This window comes from Macaca fascicularis, chromosome 4, assembly GCF_037993035.2.
Source record: "Macaca fascicularis isolate 582-1 chromosome 4, T2T-MFA8v1.1".
Lineage (NCBI taxonomy): Eukaryota > Metazoa > Chordata > Mammalia > Primates > Cercopithecidae > Macaca > Macaca fascicularis.
In genome coordinates this window covers 134,558,007-134,582,464 of record NC_088378.1, presented here as the reverse complement: position 1 = coordinate 134,582,464, position 24,458 = coordinate 134,558,007, and the positions used below count along the sequence as shown (strand labels likewise).

The following is a 24,458-nucleotide window of genomic DNA, read 5'->3' as shown; positions in this document are numbered from 1 at the left end:
GCCATGGGGCAGGTTTTGACCTGGTCCATTTCAGCATTTGTGCTAGAAATTCTAATAAAAGCATGTAGGTCTGCTCATCAAATATAAAGATGTTACCAGATGAGAGGTCTGCCATATGCAGAATGAAGATTTTAAAATACTATGACAGGCCAGAGTGACGAAGCTATAAAAGTAGCTTTTTTTCATTGAGTGTCATGATGGACCAGTTGCAATGTTAAGTTTATTTCCTTTATATACCATTCATTGAAAGGTCATAACTCTGTAAGATCAGATTTTTTTTTTCTTTTTTTTTGACAGGAACTCATTCTGTTGTCCAGGCTGGAATACAGTGGTGTAATCACAGCTCACTGCAGCTGCAATTCATGGGCTCCAGTGATCCTCCCACTTCAGCCTCCTGAGTAGCTGGGACTACAGGTGCACACCATGACGCCTGGCTTTTTTTTTTTTTTAAAGAAATTTTTTTTTTTTTTTAAGTCTTGGTTGGGCATGGTGGCTCATACCTGAAATCCCAGCACACCGGGAGGCCGAGGCGGGTAGATCACCTGAGGTCAGAAGTTCGAGACCAGCCTGGCCAACATGGCAAAACCCCATCTCTAGTAAAAATACAAAAAGTAGGCCGGGCGCGGTGGCTCAAGCCTGTAATCCCAGCACTTTGGGAGGCCGAGACGGGCGGATCATGAGGTCAGGAGATCGAGACCATCCTGGCAAACACGGTGAAACCCCGTCTCTACTAAAAGATACAAAAAACTAGCTGGGCGTGGTGGCAGGCGCCTGTAGTCCCAGCTACTCGGGAGGCTGAGGCAGGAGAATGGTGTAAACCCGAAAGGCGGAGCTTGCAGTGAGCTGAGATCCGGCCACTACACTCCAGCCTGGGCGACAGAGCGAGACTACGTCTCAAAAAAAAAAAAAAATACAAAAAGTAGCTGGGCGTGGTGGTGCATGCCTGTAATCCCAGCTACTCAGCAGGCTGAAGCACGAGAATCACTTAAACCTGGGAGGTGGAGTTGCAGTGAGCCAAGGTCACACCACTGCACTCCAGCCTGGGCAACACAGAGTGAGACTCTATCTCAAAAAAAAAAAACAAAAAAAAAAAAAAACAAGAGCGAGAGAGAGAGACAAGGTCTCACTATGTTGCCCAGGCTGCTGGTGTTGAACTCCTGGGCTCAAGCAGTCCTCCCACATCGACCTCCCAAGGTGCTGGGATTACAGACGTGAGGCCTAGTTTACATTTTTTATAATTTCATATAAATGAAATCATAGAGTATGGACTCGTTAATTTTCATCTGGCTTCTTTACTCAGCATAATTATTTTGAGATTCATCAATGTTGTTCACTATCATTGTATCAATACCTGTTCAAGCAGGTTTTGTTTTGCTCAGTCAAATTGTATGGCATGGATATATTCACTGCCGATGGACATTGGCTATTTCAAATAAAGCTGCTAGGAGCATATGCCTTAGAATGGACATATGCTTTCATTTATCTTGAGTAAACATTTTGGAGTGGGATGGCTAGGTCACATGAAAGCTGTATCTTTAACTACTTTTTAGGAAACTGCCAACTGTTTTCCAAAGTGCCTGTTCCATTTCATACTCCCACCAGCAGTGCTGGAGAGTTTTAATGCTCCACATCCTGGTGAACACTTGGTATGGTCAGTTTTTTTTTTAATTTCAGCTATTTTTTTTTTGAGACAGAGTCTTACTCCATCACCCAGGCTAGAGTGCAGTGGAATGATCTCCGCTCAGTGCAACCTCCGTCTCTTGGGTTAAAGTGATTCTCATGCCTCAGCCTCCCAAGTAGCTGAAATGACAGCATGTACCACCACATCTGGCTAATTTTTGTATTTTTAGTAGACAGGGTTTCACCATGTTGGCCAGGCTGGTCTCAAACTCCTGACTTCAAGTGATCTGCCCACCTCAGCTTCCCAAAGTGCTGGGATTACACGCATGAGCCACCATGCCCGGACAGAGATCACTTTTAAATGAATCATATTACAAATCAAAAAGTGTCTGCAGGAAAATGCTAGAAGGCCTAGGATCTGCAACCAGAGTCCAAAGGAAATGGGGGAGGGGAGGTTAGGGGGATGGGTATCTGGCTTAGAGAAATGAGGTTATCTTAAATATCTGGAAGAGGGATTACATTTGTGTTTAGAAGATGCACTAGAACCCAGAGGGAAAAGCCAACGGGAAACAGACTTTGCTCCATCAAAGGACTGTCTGATACCGCCTTTCACAGGCAGAATGAGCTTTTCAGGAATTGAGATCCCTGTTACTGGAAGTGTCCAGGCAGCAGAATTTGGAGGCGTCCCCTCTCAAGGACTGTCAATTCACATTGGTTCTGTACCTACTGTGCTCTGCAATAGGGTCAGAGCTGAGAAGATACAAAAGCAAAGTTATCACGCTTTTGCCTAAATCATATCATGTGATTAGGGCTCTGGCTAAGGTATGTGCAAAGGTGATGAGAGGGAGAGGAAGGTGGAGCTTCCCAGAAGAGGTGACATTGCAGCTGGGTCTCAGGCATGCAGTCAGATACCATGAAAGAACTCCTTGGCAGGGCTGGGCGCGTCCCAGCACTTTGGGAAGGAGGCTGAGGCGGGGGGATAGCTTGAAGCCAGGAGTTCAAGATCAGCCTGGGCAACAAAGCAAGACCTCATTTCTACCAAAAAAAAAAAAAAAAAAAAAAAAAAAAAAAAACCTAGGCAGGGTGGTAGGAGTTGGGGTTAAATGACCTTCCATTTTCTAAGATTCTAAAATTCGGCTACATTTATTAAACAACCTAAAAGTCCATCAGTAGGGTCCTGGCTATATAAATTGAGGTCTATCTTTAGAGTAGAATAATATTCATCTGAAATATGTATCTAGGATGTTCTTTACATACTGATATAGAATGATCTACAAGACATACTAAGTGAGAAAAGTAAGGTTCATACATGTGCCATGGGCCAACCTTTGAATTTTTTTTTTTTTTTTTTTGAGACAGAGTCTCACTCTGTCGCCCAGGCTGGAGGGCAGTGGCGTGATCTTGGCTCACTGCAACCTCTGCCTCCCGGGTTCAAGCAATTCTCCTGCCTCAGTCTCTTGAGTAGCTGGATACAGGCATGTGCCACCACGCCCTGCTAATTTTTTTTGTATATTTAGTAGACATGGGGTTTCACCATATTGGCCAGGCTGGTCTCGAACTCCGGACCTTGTGATCCGCCTGCCTCTGCCTCCCAAAGTGCTGGGATAACAGGCATGAGCCACCCCACCCAGCCAACCTTTGAATTTTTTAAGAGGGGTCTAGTGGGCTTTTCGGCTCTCAGCTCAGAGGAGGCCAAGGTGCAACTTTCTTTGGCCGTCCAGAATCTGGGTTCATCCGACAACAGCCGCCTCCACCATGCGGCCAAAGTGTGACCCCAACGAGATCAAAGTCGTATACCTGAGGTGCACTATGGGTGAAGTTGGTGCCACGTCTGTACTGGCCCCCAAGATCGGCCCCCTGGGCCTGTCTCCAAAAAAGGCTGGTGATGACATTGCCAAGGCAACGGGTGACTGGAATGGCCTGAGGATTACGGTGAAACTGACCATTCAGAACAGACAGGCCCAGATTGAGGTGGTGCCTTCTGCCTCCACCCTGATCATCAAAGCCCTCAAGGAACCACCAAGAGACAGAAAGAAACAGGAAAACATTCAACGTAGTGGGAATGGCACTTTTGATGAGATCGTCAACATTCCTCGACAGATGCGGCACCGACCTTTAGCCAGAGAACTCACTGGAACCATTAAAGAAATCCTGGGGACTGCCCAGTCTGTGGGCTGTAATGTTGATGGCTGCCACCCTCATGACATCATAGATGACATCAACAGTGGTGCTGTGGAATGCCCTGTTAGTTAAGAAGCACAAAGGAAAATATTTCAATAAAGGATCATTTGACAAACAAAAAAAAAGAGGTCTAGTGAGTATGAATACACACACACACACACACACACACACACACACACACACACACATGCATGTTTTTACTGGCATAATCTTTTTTTTTTTTTTTTTTTTTTTGAGACGGAGTCTCGCTGTGTCTCCCAGGCTGGAGTGCAGTGGCGTGATCTCGGCTCACTGCAAGCTCCACCTCCCGGGTTCACGCCATTCTCCCGCCTCAGCCTCCCAAGTAGCTGAGACTACAGGCGCCCGCCACCACGCCCGGCTAGTTTTTTTTGTATTTTTAGTAGAGACGGGGTTTCACCATGTTAGCCAGGATAGTCTCGATCTCCTGACCTCGTGATCCACCCGCCTCGGCCTCCCAAAGTGCTGGGATTACAGGCTTGAGCCACCGCGCCCAGCCTTTACTGGCATAATCTAATGTCCCTGGGCCACATGGGTTGCCTTTGAGAGGGGAAGCAGCTAGGAAACAAGTCTGCAAAAGAAATTGTATCTTACATACCCTCCTGTGCCCTTAGAATTTTAACTGTGTGAGTGGATTGCCTATTCAAAATAAAATGAAAATAAAACTAAAAGAAACTGTTTTGAAAGAAATTAAGGCTGGGGGTGGTAGCTCACCCCTGTAATCCCAGCACTTTGGGAGGTTGAGATGGGTGGATCACCTGAGGTCAGGAGTTTGAGACCAGCCTGGGCAACATGGTGAAACCCCGTCTCTACTAAAAATACAAAAGTAGCCGGGCGTGGTGGCGGGCGCCTGTAATCCCAGGTAGTTGGGAGGCTGAGGCAGGAGAATTGCTTGAACCCAGGAGGCGGAGGTTGCAATGAGCTGAGATCGCGTCATTGCACTCCAGTCTGGGCAACAAGAGGGAAACTCCATCTCAAAAAAAAAAGAAAGAAAGAAAACAAAGAAAGGAAAGGAAAAGAAAAGAAAAGACACCTCCCTAGTTCAGCCCGTGGCCCCGTCATGCATTTCTTTCCCAGTACCCATCTCTCTCCATTGAATCAGGCCTGTGATGAGTCTCCACCTCAGAGGGGCCTCCCCAGAGAGCTTCTATGGCATTCCCATCTCCCTAAGGCCTTCAGCATAACCAGCTCCCAGGTGAGGCGGATGAGGCTGGTCATGGACCACCCTTTGCATAGGGAGGGTCTAGAGCTCTGAATGCTCTGTGATGAGGCTCATGGGTTAAGCATCATCAGGTCTGGAGAAGCTGCCCTGGTCCAGGAAGGAGGAGGAGTTGCAACAGTGGAGGTTCTGCCAGAAAGCAAAGCACGTCTCTCCCTGATCTGACCTGGGCCCCTCAGCCCCGGGTGTCCATCCCCACCCACCACTGTCCTGGGGGCAGCACAGACTGGCTTCCCCAGCCGCCTACACTGAAGAAAGGCCCAGACAGTAGTGGGACAAAACGGCGCCCCATGAGGGCCCAGTGGGTTAGTGGGGATTGCGGGCTGGGATGCGGTGGCCTGCACTGCACAAGAGCAAGAGCAGCCGGCCTAGACTTCACAGCTAAAGAAACTCCTTTCCTCTTTCTTTTCTTTTTTTTTTTTTTTTTTTTTTTTTTTGAGACGGAGTCTCGCTCTGTCGCCCAGGCTGGAGTGCAGTGGCCAGATCTCAGCTCACTGCAAGCTCCGCCTCCCGGGTTTACGCCATTCTCCTGCCTCTGCCTCCCGAGTAGCTGGGACCACAGGCGCCGCCACCTCGCCCGGCTAATTTTTTGTGTTTTTAGTAGAGACGGGGTTTCGCCGTGTTAGCCAGGATGGTCTCGATCTCCTGACCTTGTGATCCGCCCGTCTCGGCCTCCCAAAGTGCTGGGATTACAGGCTTGAGCCACCGCGCCCGGCCTCCTTTCCTCTTTCTCACAGGCTAACGGTGGCTCGTGGCTGCGGGCCATCAGCCCTCCCTGAAAATTCAGAAGCCAAACCAAACCTCCTTCAGCCAACAAAACCAGACAGCGTCTGACACAGCCTCTTTCTCTCCGTGAAAAGCAGACGTCTTGGATCCAGGTATGGCAGGACCACCTGCTCTGGCGGAAGGCCAGTGGCCCTCCAGTGGGGGTCTCCTCACCCACCCAGGACGAGAACTGATCTGAGAACCTGGAAATCAGGTTGCTAACACCTCCACCGCACCCCTCGGCCCAGGGGACAAGGTAGTTTTCCAGGCCACACACGTAGGTTTCCCTGATGAGGCATTTTTCTGTATGACAAAACTCTGCTCTTGGCCACTGCCAGAGAGAAATAAATGCGGAGTGTGGTGTGAGAGAAGCCAGCAGGTTTGCTCCCCTCAGGGCTGCCACCACCCCTGGCTGGAGCAGGTGGGGGCCTACAGTGACCACTGGAGGGGTGCCAGGAAAGGGACCCCTCCCCCTACATCGTCCCCACATACCTGTGACCATACCTGAAATTGCACCACGCACACTCATTCTTGGAGGATGAGAAATTGCATCTCTTAAAATGTTTCCACCCACAGGAGAGGTAATACATTAAGCTGTTATCAGTCATCTACACCTTAATGTGAATTAGTTGATCAGTCTTGGAATGCTACACCTGGAATGAGGCCTAGTCCAGCCCCCTTTTTACAAGTCAGGAAGCCCAGAGTGGGAGGTGACTGACTTAAGGTAAGGCAGCAAGGTGGTGACCAGGCCAAGGGCAGGAAGAGCCCAGAGGGATGTATGGTAAACAGGTGACTGGGGGATGAGGGAAACCTCAATGTGATTGAGACGAGTGGGGGCACCGTCCAGCATTCATTCCACAGACTAACACACAGCCGTACCAAGGTATCCCCCAAGAGAAGGGCCGCTCCACGCCCTGCCCCACCCTTGAGCATAAAATGCCTTTGAAGTCTCCTGTTTTATCTTAAAGTTCATTCACATGCAACATTCTACTCCCTAATATATAGTAATTTGTTTTCACATCAACGTGATTGTGAGATTGATTGAGTGAGATACCACTTTCCGTTTACCAGAAAGGCTGAGATCAAAGTTTGTGGTTCTGGGGCCGGGCCTGGGATGGCTGCGACGGGAACGTAGAGACCTCTCACTGCATGCCCTTCCCTATCTCTTTAAATTTTCTGCCACCTGCAAACATTACCTAGTCAAAAAATTAATAAAATACTTTAAAATATGAGTTGGTTAGGGCATGGGAAAATAGGCATTCTTGTTCTGACGGGAGGTGGTGCAGACAGAAACTTCTGTATGTCCGACAATAGTGATACTTATCCAAATATTAAACAGGCACACCTTTTACCCAATGATATCTGGTCTGGTCTAGGATCTTCGCCCACAGCTGGGGGAAATGACACTCAAGCCTGAATTTCACCGCTGCATGATCTGTGCTGATCCTGAGAGGCTGCCTGAGCATCTAACCCTCTTTGAAGACCTTACTGACGCTGAACAAAGACCAGAAGCTAGACTTCCTGTCTGGCGATTTTCTCCGACCCCCTTTTTTTTTTTTTTTTTTTTTTTTTGAGACAGAGTCTTGCTCTGTGTCCCAGGCTGGAGTACAGTGACACAATTTTGGCTCACTGCAACCTCCGCCTCCAAGGTTCAAGCAATTCTCGTGCCTCAGCCTCCCAAGTAGGTGGGACTACAGGCACGTGCCACCACACCCAACTAATTTTTATGTTTTTAGTATAAACAGGGTTTTGCCATGTTGGCCAGGCTTGTCTTGAACTCCTGACCTCAGGTGATCCGCCCACCTCGGCCTTTCAAAGTGCTGGGATTACAGGCCTGAGCCACCACGCCCAGCCACTGACCAGCTTTTGAAGAATCGTTTGGCATATAATAGCTAAATAACAACTGTGTGTGGCTCCCCTGTAATCCCAGCACTTTGGGAGACTGAGATGGGAGGATTGCTTGAGGCCAGGAGTTCCAGACCAGCCTCGGCAACATAGCAAGACCCTGTCTCTACAAAAAAAAATTTAAAACTTAGCTGGGCGTGGTGGCATACACCTGTAGTCCCAGCTATTCAGGAAGCTGAGGTGAGAGGATCACTTGAGCCCAGGAGGTCGAGGCTGCAGTGAGCCATGATTGCGCCACTGCACTCACCCTAGGCGACAGATTGAGATCTTGTAGCAAAAAAAGACAAAAACAACCGATGCCTACAGAGTGCTCGATTCGTGCCTGGCTCTGTTACATAGACTAAACCCTTTCAGTTTTCACAACTTCATGAATTAACTACTATTATCATCAGCCATGTGTGATAGATGAGAATATTAGGGCCTATTAGTGCTAACCTTGCCCAAGGTCACATGTGCTAACCCAGCAAGTGGCAGAGAGTGGATTAATACCAGGGCCCGTGCTCTAAACCGCTGCACTACACTGCTTCTCTGCACAGTGGATGGCACAGGCATGCATATTAACTACCATTTATTAAATACCTCTTATTTGCTAAGCCACTGTGCAAGTTATTTTGCAGTGTTTCATACAAGGCCATCTCTATAGCCAGTCCCGTGTTGATTGCAGAATGGGGGTGGGGAGTGCCACTGAGGAAACTGAAGAAAACAGAAGACACCATTCCCACCTTTAAGAAGCTGACAATAGGCCGGGCGCGGTGGCTCAAGCCTGTAATCCCAGCACTTTGGGAGGCCGAGACGGGTGGATCACAAGGTCAGGAGATCGAGACCATCCTGGCTAACACGGTGAAACCCCGTCTCTACTAAAAAATGCAAAAAAACTAGCCGGGCGGGTTGGCGGGCGCCTGTAGTCCCAGCTACTCGGGAGGCTGAGGTAGGAGAATGGCGTAAACCTGGGAGGCGGAGCTTGCAATGAGCTGAGATCCGGCCACTGCACCCCAGCCTGGGCGACAGAGCAAGACTCCGTCTCAAAAAAAAAAAAAAAAAAAAAGAGGCTGACAATATGTGGCCAAACGCGGTGGCTCACGCCTCTAATCCCAGCACTTTGGGAGACCGAGGCGGGCTGATCACCTGAGATCAGGAGTTCAAGACAAGCCTGGCCAACATGGTGAAACCCCATCTCTACTAAAAATCCAAGAATTAGCCGGGCATGGTGGTGCTACTTGGAAGGCTGAAGCAGGAGAATCATTTGAACCTGGGAGGCAGAGGTTGCAGTGAGCCGAGATCGCGCCACTGCAGTCCAGCCTGGGTAACGGAGCGAGACTCCATCCAGAAGAAAAAAAAAAAAGTTGACAATATGTGTAAGACAACAACAAGCTTTCCATTTGTGCAACACTTCACAGTTTTCAAAGTCCTTTCATTATCTCATTTAATCTTCTTCACAATCCTGCCAAATAATTTTCATGATCTCTGCTCCAGAATGAGGAAACCAAAGCCTTCCAAGTCACAAGGGTCTGCCTCCAAGATCATCTAACCAGCCAGGGAAGAGCTGGAACTTGACCTCAGGTCTCATGATTCCCCCGCACCAAGGACGTATGGCACACTGCCAAGACAGCCCAGCTCAGTGGTTTGCAACCTGCCCCAGCCTAAAGACCCCTTGTTCCCTTTGGAAGTGACCGCAGCCTTGCAAATGAGAGAAGCTGTTATTTTGGGCTTTGGTCAACGGGGAAAATTCATCGTGACAAAAAACAATCAGGCCTTCAGCACAGCTGAAAAGGAGTAGCACAGTTACGCATCAGACATTACTTACACAGTTGGCAGATAGTATTTGGCGTTCAAATAGACATAGAGTTTCTTGGAATAATTCTGCAGCCCACAGGCAGGTAACAACTGGCTGGGCCTGTACTACCAGAGTAATTCAGAGAAGGCGCCATGTCTAAAATCTGTTTTCTTGACCAGGGCATGGGAGTAGAGGGGTATGGGGGGAATTTAAATTCAATGAGGTTGGCAAAAATCAGGACTGAAGAAATAGTGGGAGCAAAGGAGCTTGGATGAGGGAGACAGTTGTGTGGGGGAGACCCAAAGGGTATGTGGGTGTATGTGTATTCCTTTTGCAGAGAAGGATTGATTCTAGATGCCCAATGGCCATTTGAACAGTTAGAGTAAGAGGGGGACTGGGAGTGGAGAGAGTGGTCTAAAGATGAGATAATGCTAGTTAAAATCCCTTATTTGATGCCTTTGGGTCAGATGTGTTTTGTAATATAAGTCTTTTGGATTTTAGAAAAGCAACACAGTGCCACACCACATATTTTGCAATGCCCATAGCAGAATCTGGGATGGCATAAAATACTTTAAACAAATACTTTAATATTCCTTCAAAAAAGTACATGGAAAATTTTGGGTGCTGTGGCTCAAGCCTGTAATCCCAGCACTTTGGGAGGCCGAGGCAGGCAGATCACCTGAGGTCAGAGGTTCAAGACCAGCCTAGCCAACATGGTGAAACCCCATCTCTACAAAAATACAAAAATTAGCCAGGCATGATGGCGAGTGCCTATAATCCCAGCTACTCAGGAGGCTGAGGCAGGAGAATCACTTAAACCCAGGAGGCGAAGGTTGCAGTGAGCCGAAATTGTGCCATTGCACTCCAGCCTGGGTGACAGAGTAAGACTCTGTCTCAAAACAAACAAACAAACAAAACTCAGGTTTTGTTGCCAAATGTGTTTTGTTTTCAGAGCTTTTAGGTGTTTGGAGTTGTAGATAAGATATTGTGAACTTAAAACTTAAATAAATGTTACTTTTGGCTTGTTTGCATTCTAAGCTGATCGACATGCATTATCTCATTTAATCCTATGTCAACACTATGAGATTATTATTCTCAATTACCAGTGGAGAGAACTGAGGATAAGAGATGTTGAGTGACTTGCCCAAAGTCACTCAGCTGGTCAAGGGAAGAGTGGGGACTAGATCCCAAGTCCCTGAGATTCCAAAGCAAATTATATCTGCTTAGGGAGAAGCCCATTCTGCCAACCTTACAAGTTTGTCTAGGTCAACCACTCTTACGGAGTGAAATTATCCATCAAGGAACAAAGAGAGCAACTGAAGTCCAAGCTTGTGGTAGTGAGTTCTCACCTATCACTTTTAAGTATTTTGGATGGCCGCCCTCTGCACCATACCGTTTTCCAGTGCACCATGTCCCAGCTGAACCAAACAGGCAGCCACTCCATGCCCTGAGCCTGTAAAGATGCCTGGTGGTCGCTAAGCTTTCACTTCCCAGAATCTGCTCAAGGCAGTGTAGTGCAGCAGTTAAGCACATGGATGTTAAATTATGAAGGACACATCCCAGCTCTGCAACTCACCAGCTGTGCAACCGTGCGAGACATTACACGTCTCAGGGCTTTGGTTCCCTTACCTGTAAAATAGGGTATTGGCTGGGCATGGTGACTCATGCCTGTACCCCCAGCACTTTGGGAGGCTGAGGCAGGTGGATCACAAGGTCAAGAGTTTGAGACCAGCCTGGTCAAGATGATGAGACTCTGTCTCTACTAAAAAGACAAAAATTAGCCAGGCATGGTGGTGGGTGCCTATAATCCCAGCTACTCAGGAAGCTGAGAAAGAGAATCACTTGAACCCGGGAGGCAGAGGTTGCCGTGAGCTGAGACAGCGCCGCTGCACTCCAGCCTGGGCAACAGAGTGAGACTTTGTCTCAAAAAAAAAATAGGGTATTAATAACACCTGCTTTATTGCTGTTGTGAAGATTAAGTGAATGAATATACATTAAGTCCTGAGAAAAAAGCTGTCCTAGAATAAGCACTTGATGTTGTTCCTATGAAAAAGTCTTTTCTGCGCCCAACAAACCACTCCCTTCTCTACTCTGCACATTGGCCTTCAGAGCTCTTGTACCACCTTTCCCCCACTTACATGTCTGCTTCGACACCCAGGATAGAGTGCAGTGGCGTGATCATGCTCACTGCAGTCTCAACCTCTTGGGCTAAAGTGATCCTCTCACCTTAGCCTCCTGAGTAGCCGAGACTACAGGTGCACACCACTCCACCTGGCTAATTTTTTTTTATTTTTTGCAGAGACAAGGTCTCCCTGTATTGTCCAGGCTGCTCTCTAACTCCTGGGCTCAAGCAATCTTCAGGCCTCAGCCTCCCAAAGTGTTGGGATTACAGGCCTAAACCATGACACCCAGCCTGTTACCTGTTTCTTGCTAATAAACTAACATCTTGTGAGGAGGAGTTGTGCTGTACTCAGTTCTGTCCCAGCACTCAACACAATGCCCGGCACATCATAGGCACTCATTAAATGCTGAATGAATGAATGAATGAATGGGTTATGCCTGCAAATGTTTTAATTTTATTATGGAGAAAGTCATCAATTTGAAAATAAACAATATGATTCTCATTTTCCACAAGCATATCATAAAATCCTATTTCTTATAAAGCTGTAGGAAAGGGGGTTGGCAAAAATCACATAAGTTGCAATCCCAAGACACCGTGGAGTTGATGGTATGCTGGGTGATGGGTTGTGCCCATGTGAAAAATAGCTGCAGTGCACATGCCAGCCACGGGACAGTCAGTGCCTCTGGGAGTCTGGAGATGGGAGAGGGCAGAACAATATGAAATGAGTCACAAATGTGCATGTCATCCTTGCTCAAGGTAAAATAGGACTCTTGGGTAATAATAGGAACCATATCACAAGGCAACACGAGCCAACTGCATGCCTTTGAGTAATGGGCACAGCCATGGGTGTGGGGTTCAGAGGATGGAAAGCCCCCTTCCCCAGGATGCTTTCTTCCTCAATTGCTTTCTTCCAAATCAAAATCTCATGTGAAGCCAGTGGTTCACACCTGTAAACCCAGCATTTTGGGAGGCCAATTTGGGCACAATCGCTTGAGCTCAGGAGTTCGAGACCAGCCTGGGCAACATGGTGAAACTCCATCTCTACGAAAAATACAAAAAATTAGCTGGGAGTGGTGGTGCGTGCCTGTGGTCCCAGCTACTCAGGAAGCTGAGGTGGATCGCTTGAGCCTGGGAGGCGGAGGTTGCGGTGAGCCAAAATTGTGCCACTTCACGCCAGCCTGGGTGACAGAGTGAGACCCCATCTCAAAAAACAAAAAACAACTCATGTGGTTGGTGGTACACAACTGTAGAACTGTAGTCCTAACTACTTGGGAGGCTCAGGAGGGAGAACTGCTTGAGACCAGTTCAAGCAAAACCTTGTCTAAAAAAGGAAAAAACAGGCTGGGTGTGGTGGCTCACACCTGTAATCCCAGCACTCTGGGAGGCTGAGGTGGGCAGATCACCTGAGTCAGGAGTTCGAGACCAGCCTGGCCAACATGGTGAAACTCTGTCTCTACTAAAAATACAAAAATAGCCAGGGATGGTGCACAACTGTTATCCCAGCTACTTGGGAGGCTGAGGCAGGAGAATTGCTTGAACCCAGGAGGCGGAGATTGTGGTAAGCCGAGATTGCGCCATTGTACTCTAGTCTGGGTGACAGAGCAAGACTCTGTCTCAAAATAAAAAAAAGAAAGAAAAGAAAGACTGGGCACAGTGGCTCATGCCTTGTAATCCCAACACTTTGGGAGGCCGAGGCAGGCAGATCACGATGTCAGGAGATCAAGACCATCCCGGTCAACATGGGGAAACCCTGTCTTTACTAAAAATACAAAAACTAGCTGGGCTTGGTAGCATGTGCCTGTAGTCCCAGCTATTCGGGGGATTGAGGCAGGAGAATTGCTTGAACCCGGGAGGCAGAGGCAGAGGCTGCAGTGAGTCGAGATCGGGCCACTGCACTCCAGCCTGGGCGACACAGCAAGACTCGGCCTCAAAAAGAAAAAGAAAAAGAAAAAGAAAAAAAAAATCTCATGTGGGTGCATCTGATCAGTGGAACTTAGGTCACCTGCTTACATGTTAGTTGCAAGGACATCTGGGAAGGTCAATTTCTGGCCTTTATTTTGGGGAAGTGGGATTTATGATGTGGGAAAAACCCAAAATAGGAAAGTTGATCAAAAAATGCTGGTGACTATAGGCACAGCAAATGCCCCCTACATATGGTTTAGGATTTTTTCTCATAAATACAGAATGATACTAATTTAATCATTCTCTGAACCTCCAGAGCCTAGCTCAGTGCCTGGCAAACAGCAGGAACTCAAAGGAAAGGAAGAGGGAGGAGAGAGAGATTGCACATTTACATGCTGCGTTACCAAGGCAGGTTGAATGAAGACTTGCTGTTTGGGTACCTAAGACTTCCAAGGCCCCTTAGGAATTTGAAGGAAGGGGACTCCCTTGCACACACATGCTTAAGTCACACCTGTAAGCACTGGTGTGCAGCGTCCGGACCACATGAAGCACTCGGTGTGTCCTGAGTAGTCGTCCACTTTCTCTGTAGCCCACCTGTTGGCTTACTGTCACTCAGGCTGTCACTGAATCTCCTCCCCTCCCCAGTCCCAGAAGAGGTTTTACTAGTCTCTGAAGGCCAATCTAAAACAGTTGTTGCAAAGGCAATGCCAGAGGCCTCCCAGGGTGATGACTATGTTGACAAAGATCACTGGCACCTAAATTCAAGCAGGTCTGTGAAACTCTGTCTTGTTTTTTTTTTTTTTTTTTTTTTTTTTTTTTTTTTTTTTTGAGGCAGTGCCTTGCTCTGTTGCCCAGGCTATAGTGCAGTGGTGCAATCTCGGCTCACTGCAAGCTCCGCCTCCCAGGTTCACGCCATTCTCCTGCCTCAGCCTCCCGAATAACTGGGACTACAGGCACCCACCACTATGCCTGGCTAATTTTTTTGTATTTTTAGTAGAGACAGGGTTTCACTGTGTTAGCCAAGATGTTCTCAATCTCCCGACCTCGTGATCCACCCACCTCGGCCTCCCAAAGTACTGGGATTACAGGCGTGAGCCACTGGACCCGGCCTGATTCGTTCTTCATGGTCAAGGTGGGCCATGACAATGATTACATGGGTCCTGCTTCTTTAAAGTTTATATTGTAGTTTAATTGGTGAGCACACACACGCTTAAATGATGAGGCAGCTCTCTGGGTGCCAAATGAAATAGGAAAAAGTAAATGCTCCCAAGGTTTAGGGAAGACCAGGCTGGCAAAGGTGAGCTGATGAGAAAAGGTGCTGGAAAGACGGGGGCTGTTAAGGGAAGAAGTAACTAGAGTATTGACATGGGGGCTGTGGCAAACCTGCATTCTTCCCTAACCCTTCCAAACCAGGTCAGAGCCCGGTAGCATCACTACGGTACCCTTCATATCAAGGCTGAATTTCATTTTGGTGGTTATCTGATCCGGTATCTGCCTCCTCCATTTTACAAAGATCTTGCCATTGTGCCCCAGGACAGCCATAGGTGGGCAGAGGCCGGTGAGGACCAGGTCAGGGCGAGGCTGCAGGGAGGGAGAGGCTGAGCCGATCACAAAGACAGTCTGCCGCTTTCTTTCTCCCCCTCCCCCAGGGAGGAGCAGCTGATGCGTTTCAGGAGTGTTCCAATCCAATTAGTGCCCTCCCTCCCCTCCACGGTGGGCCAAGCCACCACTCCCTTCCCCGAGGTGGAGACTGGGTGGGGAGGGGGTGCTGAGGAGGTCTGAACATCCTGACCCAGCTCCTCGTGGCAGCACAGCTGGCTCGCTGCTACTGAGCTCAAGGCTGCTATGACAGCGCTCGTTTCCAGGCGACTGTTCTGGGGAATGCTCTGTTTTGGCAACCAGAGGGCCCCCGGGTAAGGGGGGCCCGCAGGACGCCGCGTCATTTGCATGGCAACCTCCTCCCTCCCCGAGCTGCGCGCTGCTCTGCGGCAGGCGGGCAGCCTGGCCCGGCCGCCCCTGCCCCTCGCCCTCCGCCCAGGCCAGCCCTGCGGCTCCTGCGCGGCGCTGTCACCGCCTTCTCCACACCGGGAGGCGGAGGCTGCACGCAGAGCTAGGGCATTTCCGGAAAGGCTGGTGCCCTAGGGAAGTGGGGAAATGATGCTTGGGGACAAAACACTGAAATGGGGGGAGGGGAAATGAAATAAAATCTTTTCCAAGCCAGAGTCAAAGTCACATGGCTTGGTAGCATCAAAATGCATTCTGGATAGCAGGGTTGGCTAAGAAATGTTTATTTAGGTGAACCCACAGCTAAGCCCTAGGAGATACTCAGAAAATTTCTTTTGGATCATTACATTGCATGTGTGTGTGAATTTGGGAATGGGAAAAAATATTTCTTACCTAGGGAAATAAGGCAGTGATATTCTTAGGAAATATTTTCAAATACTTGCAAGGGGGACTTGGTGACATTGTATTTTCTGAATTTGTTGGAAGAAACCGAAAGAGAAAATAGACTCCTGGGAGCCTCCCTTCTCTCCTGCATATATCCACCCCACCCAAACCACACACACCAGCACAAGTCCGTAATGCCAACTGGGATACCAGGGCTGTGACATGTGGACCGACATTAACTGCCCAAGGACACATGCCCTGGGCTGGAACCTGAGAGGGGGTTGGGCTGGGGCAGGTCACCCCAGCTGAGCGATCACATTTCCCTGGCAGCTGTCCAAGGGGCAGCTCCCAGCTGCACCTGTTTGTGGGGTGATTTGCTTTTATCAGGATTGACACAGCAGCAGGGCCAAGGAATAGCATAGTAATAAATAAATGAGAGAGAGAGGGGAAAAACAATTTAAAAAGGCCGGAGCCACCGAGGCGAGGCAAAAATGCTGAGGTCTTTTTTTGCTTGTATGTCAGCGCATTCAATCCAGTTTCCCCACCCCTGAAATCTCTGAGGATCACAGAGCAGGCTTGGCATGGGAACTCTGGGTCTTAAAGAGATAGAATTGCAGAATCAGAAGCACCTTAAGATCCTTTTGTGCCAGGCGTCCCTAACCAGCAGATCTCAAGGTTACTTGCTACCCTCACCTGCCCCTACTGTTTGTCAGGAACCTCAGCAGGAAGGGAGTTTCTTCCTCTCTCTGCCAACTTTAGCATCAGGGAAATAGAATGATTAAAGTGGAGGGTCTGGAGTTAGTCAAACCTAGGATCAAATCCTGACTCTGTCTAGCTGTGTGATTTGGGGTATATTAACTAACTACTCTGAGCCTCAATTCCTCTCCAGAAAAATGGAGAAAATATTTTTCCTTTTTTGTTTTGTTTTGTTTTTGAGACAGTCTCATTCTGTCGGCCAGGCTGGCATGCAGTGGTGTGATCTCAGCTCACCGCAACCTCTGCCTCCCAAGTTCAAGCAATCCTTGTGCCTCAGCCTCCAGAATAGCTGGGATTACAGGCGTTCACCACCACACCTGGCTAATTTTTTTGTATTTCTAGCTGAGACAGGGTTTCACTATGTGGCGTAATCTCGGCTCAGTGCAACCTCTGCCTCCTGGGTTCAAGCAATTCTCCTGCCTCAGCCTCCTGAGTTGCTGGGATTATAGGTGCCTGCCACCACACCCAGCTAATTGTTGTATTTTTAGTAGAGGCGGTGTTTTACCACGTTGGCCAGTCTGGTCTCAAACTCCTGACCTCAAGTAATCCGCCCACCTCAGCTTCCCAAAGTGCTAGGCTCCAAGGCATGAGCCACCTCACCCAGCCTCCTTTGGCTTTCTTTCCAAGATTTGAAAAAAATGTAATACAAAACAAAAAACAAAACAAAACAAATCTGTGGAATCTTATCTATTCCAGAAATGAGAGAGGGGAAGCAAGAGCCTGACGCTGTCTTTGTTCCGCAAACAGGGCCAAAGGTTGCCTCTTGGTTTTTCTAGCCTTGTTGTCACTCTTCAGGGGGCCGCAAGCTGACTCACCTCTGCTCTAACACAATATGATACAGTAAGTCGGATGTAAACAAACCTGTTCACCAGAAGCCACCTGACCAAGCCCAGAGATAAAATGCACTTGTAAAAATTACTAGCAATAAAGTCACTGCCATGTTTCAAACACGGAGGCAGGTCTCCAGGGGCAGGCTAGTGTATCAGCTATAAATATGGTTTCTGCTCAGACCACTCAGTTCTAACCCCAGCCATGACACCTACCAGTCATAAGCCTGCATCAGGTTATTTTACCTTCAGGAGCTTTGCTTTTCTTATCAGTAAGATGGGGGCAAGAATACCCCATCAGCTTGTTGTGAGGACCAAATGCATGAAAAGCATGTAGTAAGAGCCTCACAGGGAGAAAATGCTTGATCATGTTAGCACATGGGATCATTACTGTTAGATGAATGAGGCTAGGGACTGTCATATTCATCTCTATATCCCCAGATCCTCAAAGCCTGGGATTTGGTAGAGTACAGTAATGTTTGATGAATGAATGAATGAATGAATGCCAAGGCCCTTGCCCAAAAGAAGTTAAAAATCTACTAGGGAAATGTAAGACGTCGACTGTGCATGCCACTCACATGTGGGAGACAGCAGAGGGTTAAAAGCCATTCTGCCAGTCCCCAGGCCCCAGAGGAGGCAGTCCCTTTGATCCTTCAGTTTCATCTATCCAGGATGCTTTCAAGAGAGGAAAACAGGAAGTATCCCTGATAGCCCCGGCTTGCTCTTTTTTTTTTTTTTTTTTTTTTTTTAAATGATGGGGAGTAGGAGGAGGATGGTCCTTTGGGTCACATTTTGTCAGGAAATCAGCCTCCTTCCTTTCAAATGCTGGTGCTTCCAAGAGGGCAGATAAATAGCTTCTTGCTCAATGCAAAGAGAAAGATGTGGTCCAGGGTAACGGGTTAGGGTTCCTTAGTTGACCACATTACTGTAACCAGATTGCAGATGGTTCCAGAGTATGTCATTCTTTGCTTTCATTCATTCACTCACTCACTGTTGACTAAGTGCCTGGCCCCGGGCTGGACCCTGGGGTTATGGCTCAGTGTCTAATGTCCAGCATATAAACAGACCAAAAGATAAAGGACAGTGAGATCAGAGAAGGTGGAGTGAACACAGAAAAGTAAGAACTCTAAAGGAGAAAACAGCAACAGGTATGAGAAAGAGGTTATAGAAGACCGAAACAAAAAAAGAAAACAAGAAAAAACCCAGAGAAGGATAAATGTATAGGAAAGAAAAAAAGCAAGTTTATAAGAATTTGTAGCCAAGGCAATAAAAGCCTCATAATAGAGGTCCATGCAGGAGAAAGCCATAAGCTCCAGGGACACACAAGGATGACAGCGTGGATAGAGGCAGGAAGGAAAATAATGACTTAAGACTGCAGATCTGATGCTAACCTAGCCAGTCCCAAAAAGAGAGCATTTGCTAATCCCTAGTGTGCTAAAGTCATATTTAAATGTTTAATTTGTTAATAAATTCAGTTATAGTGATACATTTGCCAGTGATGGACATTGGTTACATGGGTGGATCCTTTTGTCAACATTACACAGTTAAGATTTCTGCATTTCAAGGTACGTAAATTTCACTAGAAGGGGAAAAAAAAGACTATAAGAAATAACCAGGTTGTCCAGGCATGATGGCTTATGCCTGTAATTCCAGCACTTTGGGAGGCCAAGACAGGAGGATCACTTGAGGCCAAGAGTTTGAGACCAGCCGGGCCAACATGGCGAAACCCCATGTCTATTAAAAATACAAAAATTAGCTGAGTGCGGTGGCACGCGCTTGCAGTCCCAACTACTCAGAAGGCTGAGGCACAAGAATCACTGGAACCTGGGAGTTGGAGGAGGCAGTGAGCCGAGATCGCGCCACTGCATTCCAACCTGGGTGACAGAGTGAGATTCTGTCTCAAAAATAATAATAATAATAAAATAACCAGGCTGGGTGTGGTGGCAGGTGCCTATAATTCCAACACTTTGAGAAGCCAAGGTGGGAGGATCACTGGAGGCCAAGAGGTTGAGACCAGCCTGGTCAACAAAGCAAGCCCTTCCCACCGCATATAGAAGAAAAGAAAGAACCATTGAGTGGGTGAGGTGGTGGAGGTAGAGATGAAACAAGAAAGAATGTTGATGATGGCTGAATCTGAGGGATCTATACATGGGGGTTCATTATATTGTTCTGTTGACTTTGAATTTATTTGAAATTTTCCGTAATAAAAGTTTCTCAAGTGCATAATGTGTCACTGTTATCCTCAAGCAAATCTATTTCATGTTATCAGGAAGTCAGCTGAGACATTATCTAATCCAGTGTTCCTGTTAGAGATGAGGAAGCTGAGGTGCACCTTGCCTTGTTCAAGGTGTTCTCAGATATCAAGTAGCAGAGCTGACGCTGGACTCTGAGGAAGAGCACCACCCTTTGACCTTTCCACCCTCCCCTGCTCATGGGAAGCCAGCTCAGAGCTGGTCTTTGACCGCAGATGGAATTTACCCCTTACCTTGGATTACCTTTCCAATCCCCAGGCCTAGGTCTTGATGTGCGGGGAAATTGAGTGGGATCGGGGAGTCTCATGGAGGCAAATCACTTTTCTCCTCACCATTTGGGTTCTCAAAGATAATCCTGAGTCTGAAGAAAGTCCATGAGGGGGTCCCCTAGCTCCCAATTCCAAAGGTAGGAAAGGAAACCCATACAATTCCACAAATATTTCCAGCAAGGAACCAAAACTGAAAGAAGAGTCCCAGCTCCTCAGCTAACAGAGGTGTTGCCTTAGCACAGTCAATTCACCTCTCTCACCTTGGTTTTCTCACCTGTAATAAGGGAACGAAGATTTTGGTTCTATTTATCTTACAGGGTTGACGGGAGGATCCCAAGAGGTGCTGAGTGGGGAAGCACTTTGAAAAGTAAAAAGAGGGCTGGGCATGGTGGCTCACACCTGTAATCCCAGCACTTTGGGAGGCCAAGGCGGGTGGATCACCTGAGGTCAGGAGTTCAAGACCAGCCTGACCAACATGGAGAAACCCCGTCTCTACTAAAAATACAAAACTATCCAGGTGTGGAGGCACATGCCTGTAATCCCAGCCACTCAGGAGGCTGAGGCAGGAGAATTGCTTGAATCCAGGAGGCGGAGATTGCAGTGAGCCGAGATTGCACCATTGCACTCCAGCCTGGGCAACAAGAGCAAAACTCTGTCTAAAAAAAAAAAAAGAAAAGAAAAGTAAAAAGAGGCTGGGCGCAGTGGCTCACGCCTGTAATCTCAGCACTTTGGAAGGCTGAGGCGGGAGGATCACCTGAGGTCAGGAGTTCCAGATCAGCCCCTGGCCAACATGGTGAAACCCCGTCTCTACTAAAAAAAATACAAAAATTAACTGGATGTGGTGGCAGACACCTGTAATCCCAGCTACTCAGGAGGCTTAGGCAGGAGAGTCGCTTGAACCTGGGAGGTGGAGGTTGCAGTGAGCAGTGATCACACCACTGCACTCCAGCCTGGGCAACAAGAGTGAAACTCCATCTCAAAAAAAAAAAGGAAGGAAAGAAAAATAAAGTAAAAAGGGATGTACAAATTATTACTATTATTATTGTTATTATTATTATTATTTTGTTTTTCACCCAGGCTGGAATGCAGTGGCGTGATCTCGACTCACTGCAACCTCTGCCTCCTGGGTTTAAGCAATTTTCATGCCTCAGCCTCTAAAGTAGCTGGAATTACAGGCGTGCACCACTATGCCCATCTAATTTTTGTATTTTTAGTAGAGATGGGGTTTTGCTATGTTGGCCAGGCTGGTCTCAAACTCCTGACTTCAAGTGATCTGCCCGCCTCAGCCTCCCAAAGTGCTGGGATTACAGGTATGAGCCACTGTGCCCATCAGCCACTGTGCCTGGCCCATACAAATTTCAGGTAGCATTATCACAAAGTGAGAGGGGGGAAAGGCAAGAAATGATGAGGAAGGAAATCAGGGAGCCTTCTGCAAGACTTTTTTTTTTTTTTTTTTTTTGAGGCAGGGTCTCACTGTGGCAGCCAGGCTACAGTGCAGTGGCACAGTCGGCTCACCGTAGCCTCGAACTCCAGGGTCAGGGTGTATGCTATCACACCCGGCTAAGTTCTGTGTTTTGTTTTTTGTTTTTTGTTTGAGATGGAGTTTCACTCTTGTTGCCCAGGCTGGAGTGCAGTGGCATAATCTCAGCTCACTGCAACCTCTGCCTCCCGGGTTCAAGTGATTCTCCTGCCTCAGCCTCCCAAGTATCTGGGATTACAGGCATGCATCACCATGCCGGGCTAATTTTGTATTTTTAGTAGAGATGGGGTTTCTCCATGTTGGTCAGGCTGGTCTCAAACTCCTGATCTAGGTAATCTGCCCACCTCAGCCTCCCAAAGTGCTGGAATTACAGGTGTGAGCCACCGCGCCCTGACCATTTTGTAGTTTTTGTAGAGATGAGGTTTTGCCTTGTTGCCCAGGCTGGTCTCAAACTCCTGAACTCAGGCAATCCTCCTGCCTCAGTCTCCCAAAGTGCTAGTGCTGGGATTACAGGCATGAGCCACGGTGCCTGGCCTGCAAGATTCTTGAGTACTCTCTTCCGGGTTGCATCTTCGAGGAAAACAGACTTTGGTGAGGGGGTAATATAGCATTTATTGATGCCTCGAACTATGCCAGACATTGTGTTTTGTTCTGTCTCTAATATCTCATTTACTCCTCCAAATCACCTGATGGGGAGGTACTATTATTTTGCTCATTTTGCAGACAAGGAAACAGAGGCACAGAGATGGTTTGGCAACTTGCCCGAGGTCAGACAGCCAGTTAGGGCAGAGGTGGGACTCAAACCCAGGTCATCCTGGGAGTGAAGCCCACGCTCTCACCCAGGCCTCTCATCTGAGAGCCAAGGGGGCTGAGGAGGCAGCTGAGCCGCCAAGGAATGGCTGGCTGACACCTGGGCATTCGACTCACAGTCAGGAGACCTGGACTCGAGCTCCAGCTCAACTGCTTATTAGCCATGTGACCTGGGCCAAGTCATGCCACCTCTTGGGGCCTCAGTCTCTTCAGCTGCAAAACAGTGATAATAAAACCTGCTCCACCTACTTCGTGGGGCGATGTGAGGATTCCATGAAATCAGTGATACTGCAAATGCTTTGAAAACAACTGCAAAGGGCTGCAGAAATGAAGAGATCGTGGTAATTTCTTCAGAGAAGCGTTTCCTGGATTATCTCTTGATGACATTCCAGCTCATCTCCTCCACCTATCCTCAACAGCCTGAGTGTTGGAAGTCAGAACCCTGACCTTGTGGGTCTCTTCCAATACTGCTTTGGTGCAGAGGTAGAAGACAGCTGTAACAGACTGTACCCACTTAAGAATTCTCCAGGCCGGGCGCGGTGGCTCAAGCCTGTAATCCCAGCACTTTGGGAGGCCGAGACGGGCGGATCACGAGGTCAGGAGATCGAGACCATCCTGGCTAACACGGTGAAACCCCGTCTCTACTAAAAAAATACAAAAAGCTAGCCGGGCGAAGAGGCGGGTGCCCGTAGTCCCAGCTACTCGGGAGGCTGAGGCAGGAGAATGGCGTGAAACCGAGAGGAGGAGCTTGCAGTGAGCTGAGATCCAGCCACTGCACTCCAGCCTGGGTGACAGAGCAAGACTCCGTTTCAAAAAATATATATATATATTAGAGCATTGGCTTAAGGTTCAATCTTACACCCGAATTTCAACAGGGCCTCTGTCTCCTGTTTGTCGTAAAACAAACAGGCTTTCAGCTACTTGGGCAGGATTTAACTAGCGATCAGCCCTAGAGATAAGTGGATCACGCTCAACAAGCTCACATGGGAATAATTTGTACCCAATAGCAGTTTATAATTTATATCTTTGAATCCACAGTCAGGGGGTTATCTTTGCAGTGACTACAGACACAGACTCCCCCCATGTTACACGCCCTCTCCTGTCCAGCACAGAGCTGAGAAGCAGAATGAGTAATCAGGAGATTGAGTAGTGGGCATGAAATCACAGTCCAATGTGTGAATCGCTCATTCTTACTAGAAGGCTATAAAAATTGGAAGGTGGGACCTCCTTCAGTTTATCTGTTCTGTACACCACCCTCCACCTCTCCCTTACCAGCCATACCTATAGCACTAAGCACAGTGCCTCGCACAACAGCTCAGAGAATGTTTTGAAATGAGTGGAATTAGGGGAAAGAGAATGCAGTGGTTTCACAAGTTTCCTGGAGGTCAAGGTGAAATCTGGTGTTTGGCTCCTTCATGGGACCAGCTTGTTTGTGCCTCTTTTGTTGCGGCCTCTCCCTTCTGGAAACTCATCATCCAGTACTGAATGGAGTTGCAGCATTCAACTCCATCTAAGCTTAAAGGGACTATGTTTCCAAACCCCACATCAGGAAACAAAGCTTGATAGAACATTTGAAACCAGGAATCTATATTCCGGAAGGATCCATGCCCTTCTGTTTGCACTTGGATTTACACTATCCTCTTTCTGCATTTTGACAGATTTTTCTGAGTCCAGTTTGCCAGTTTATAGCTTTCCTTACAATGATTCGGTTACTCCTAAATACATCTAGGGAGATCCCTTAGACTCATCAGTAGACTTTCAAATCACCTAACCCCATGGCTTATTGATCTTATTCTGAAGTTTGTTCAGTTCTCCACTTTCTTCTTCCAGTGTCTTCTTGGAGGCCCCCACACTATGCATCTACTACCCAGAGCACAGGTGGGGCAGGTAGAACATCTGACCACAGAGAACCCGAATGTGCTGGGTGGTGCAAGAAAGGTCTTGGGTTCTGATTCCAGCTCTGCCTCTAATAATCACTGGTGCAGACTAGGTGCAGTGGCTCATGCCTGTAATCCCAGCACTTTGGGATGAAACCCCATCTCTACTAAAAATACAAAAAATTAGCCAGGCATGGCTGGGCGCGGTGGCTCATGCCTGTAATCCCAGCACTTTGGGAGGCCAAGGCAGGCGAATCATGAGGTCAGGAGTTTGAGACCAGTCTGGCCAACAT

At 47.9% G+C, this 24,458-nt stretch overlaps 1 protein-coding gene and 1 long non-coding RNA gene across 3 annotated transcripts in view; one reads left to right on the top strand and one right to left on the bottom strand.

Annotated features, from left to right (window-relative positions):
• Positions 1 to 24,458, bottom strand: part of LOC135970636 (uncharacterized) — a 113,574-nt gene that overhangs the window by 61,016 nt on the left and 28,100 nt on the right. The gene's annotated exons all lie outside the window — the stretch shown is intronic.
• Positions 3,288 to 3,925, top strand: LOC102136218 (large ribosomal subunit protein uL11-like). The gene has a single exon (XM_045390409.2). The coding sequence runs from the start codon at positions 3,376 to 3,378 to the stop codon at positions 3,871 to 3,873; it is 498 nt and encodes a 165-aa protein (XP_045246344.2). The 5' UTR covers positions 3,288 to 3,375; the 3' UTR covers positions 3,874 to 3,925.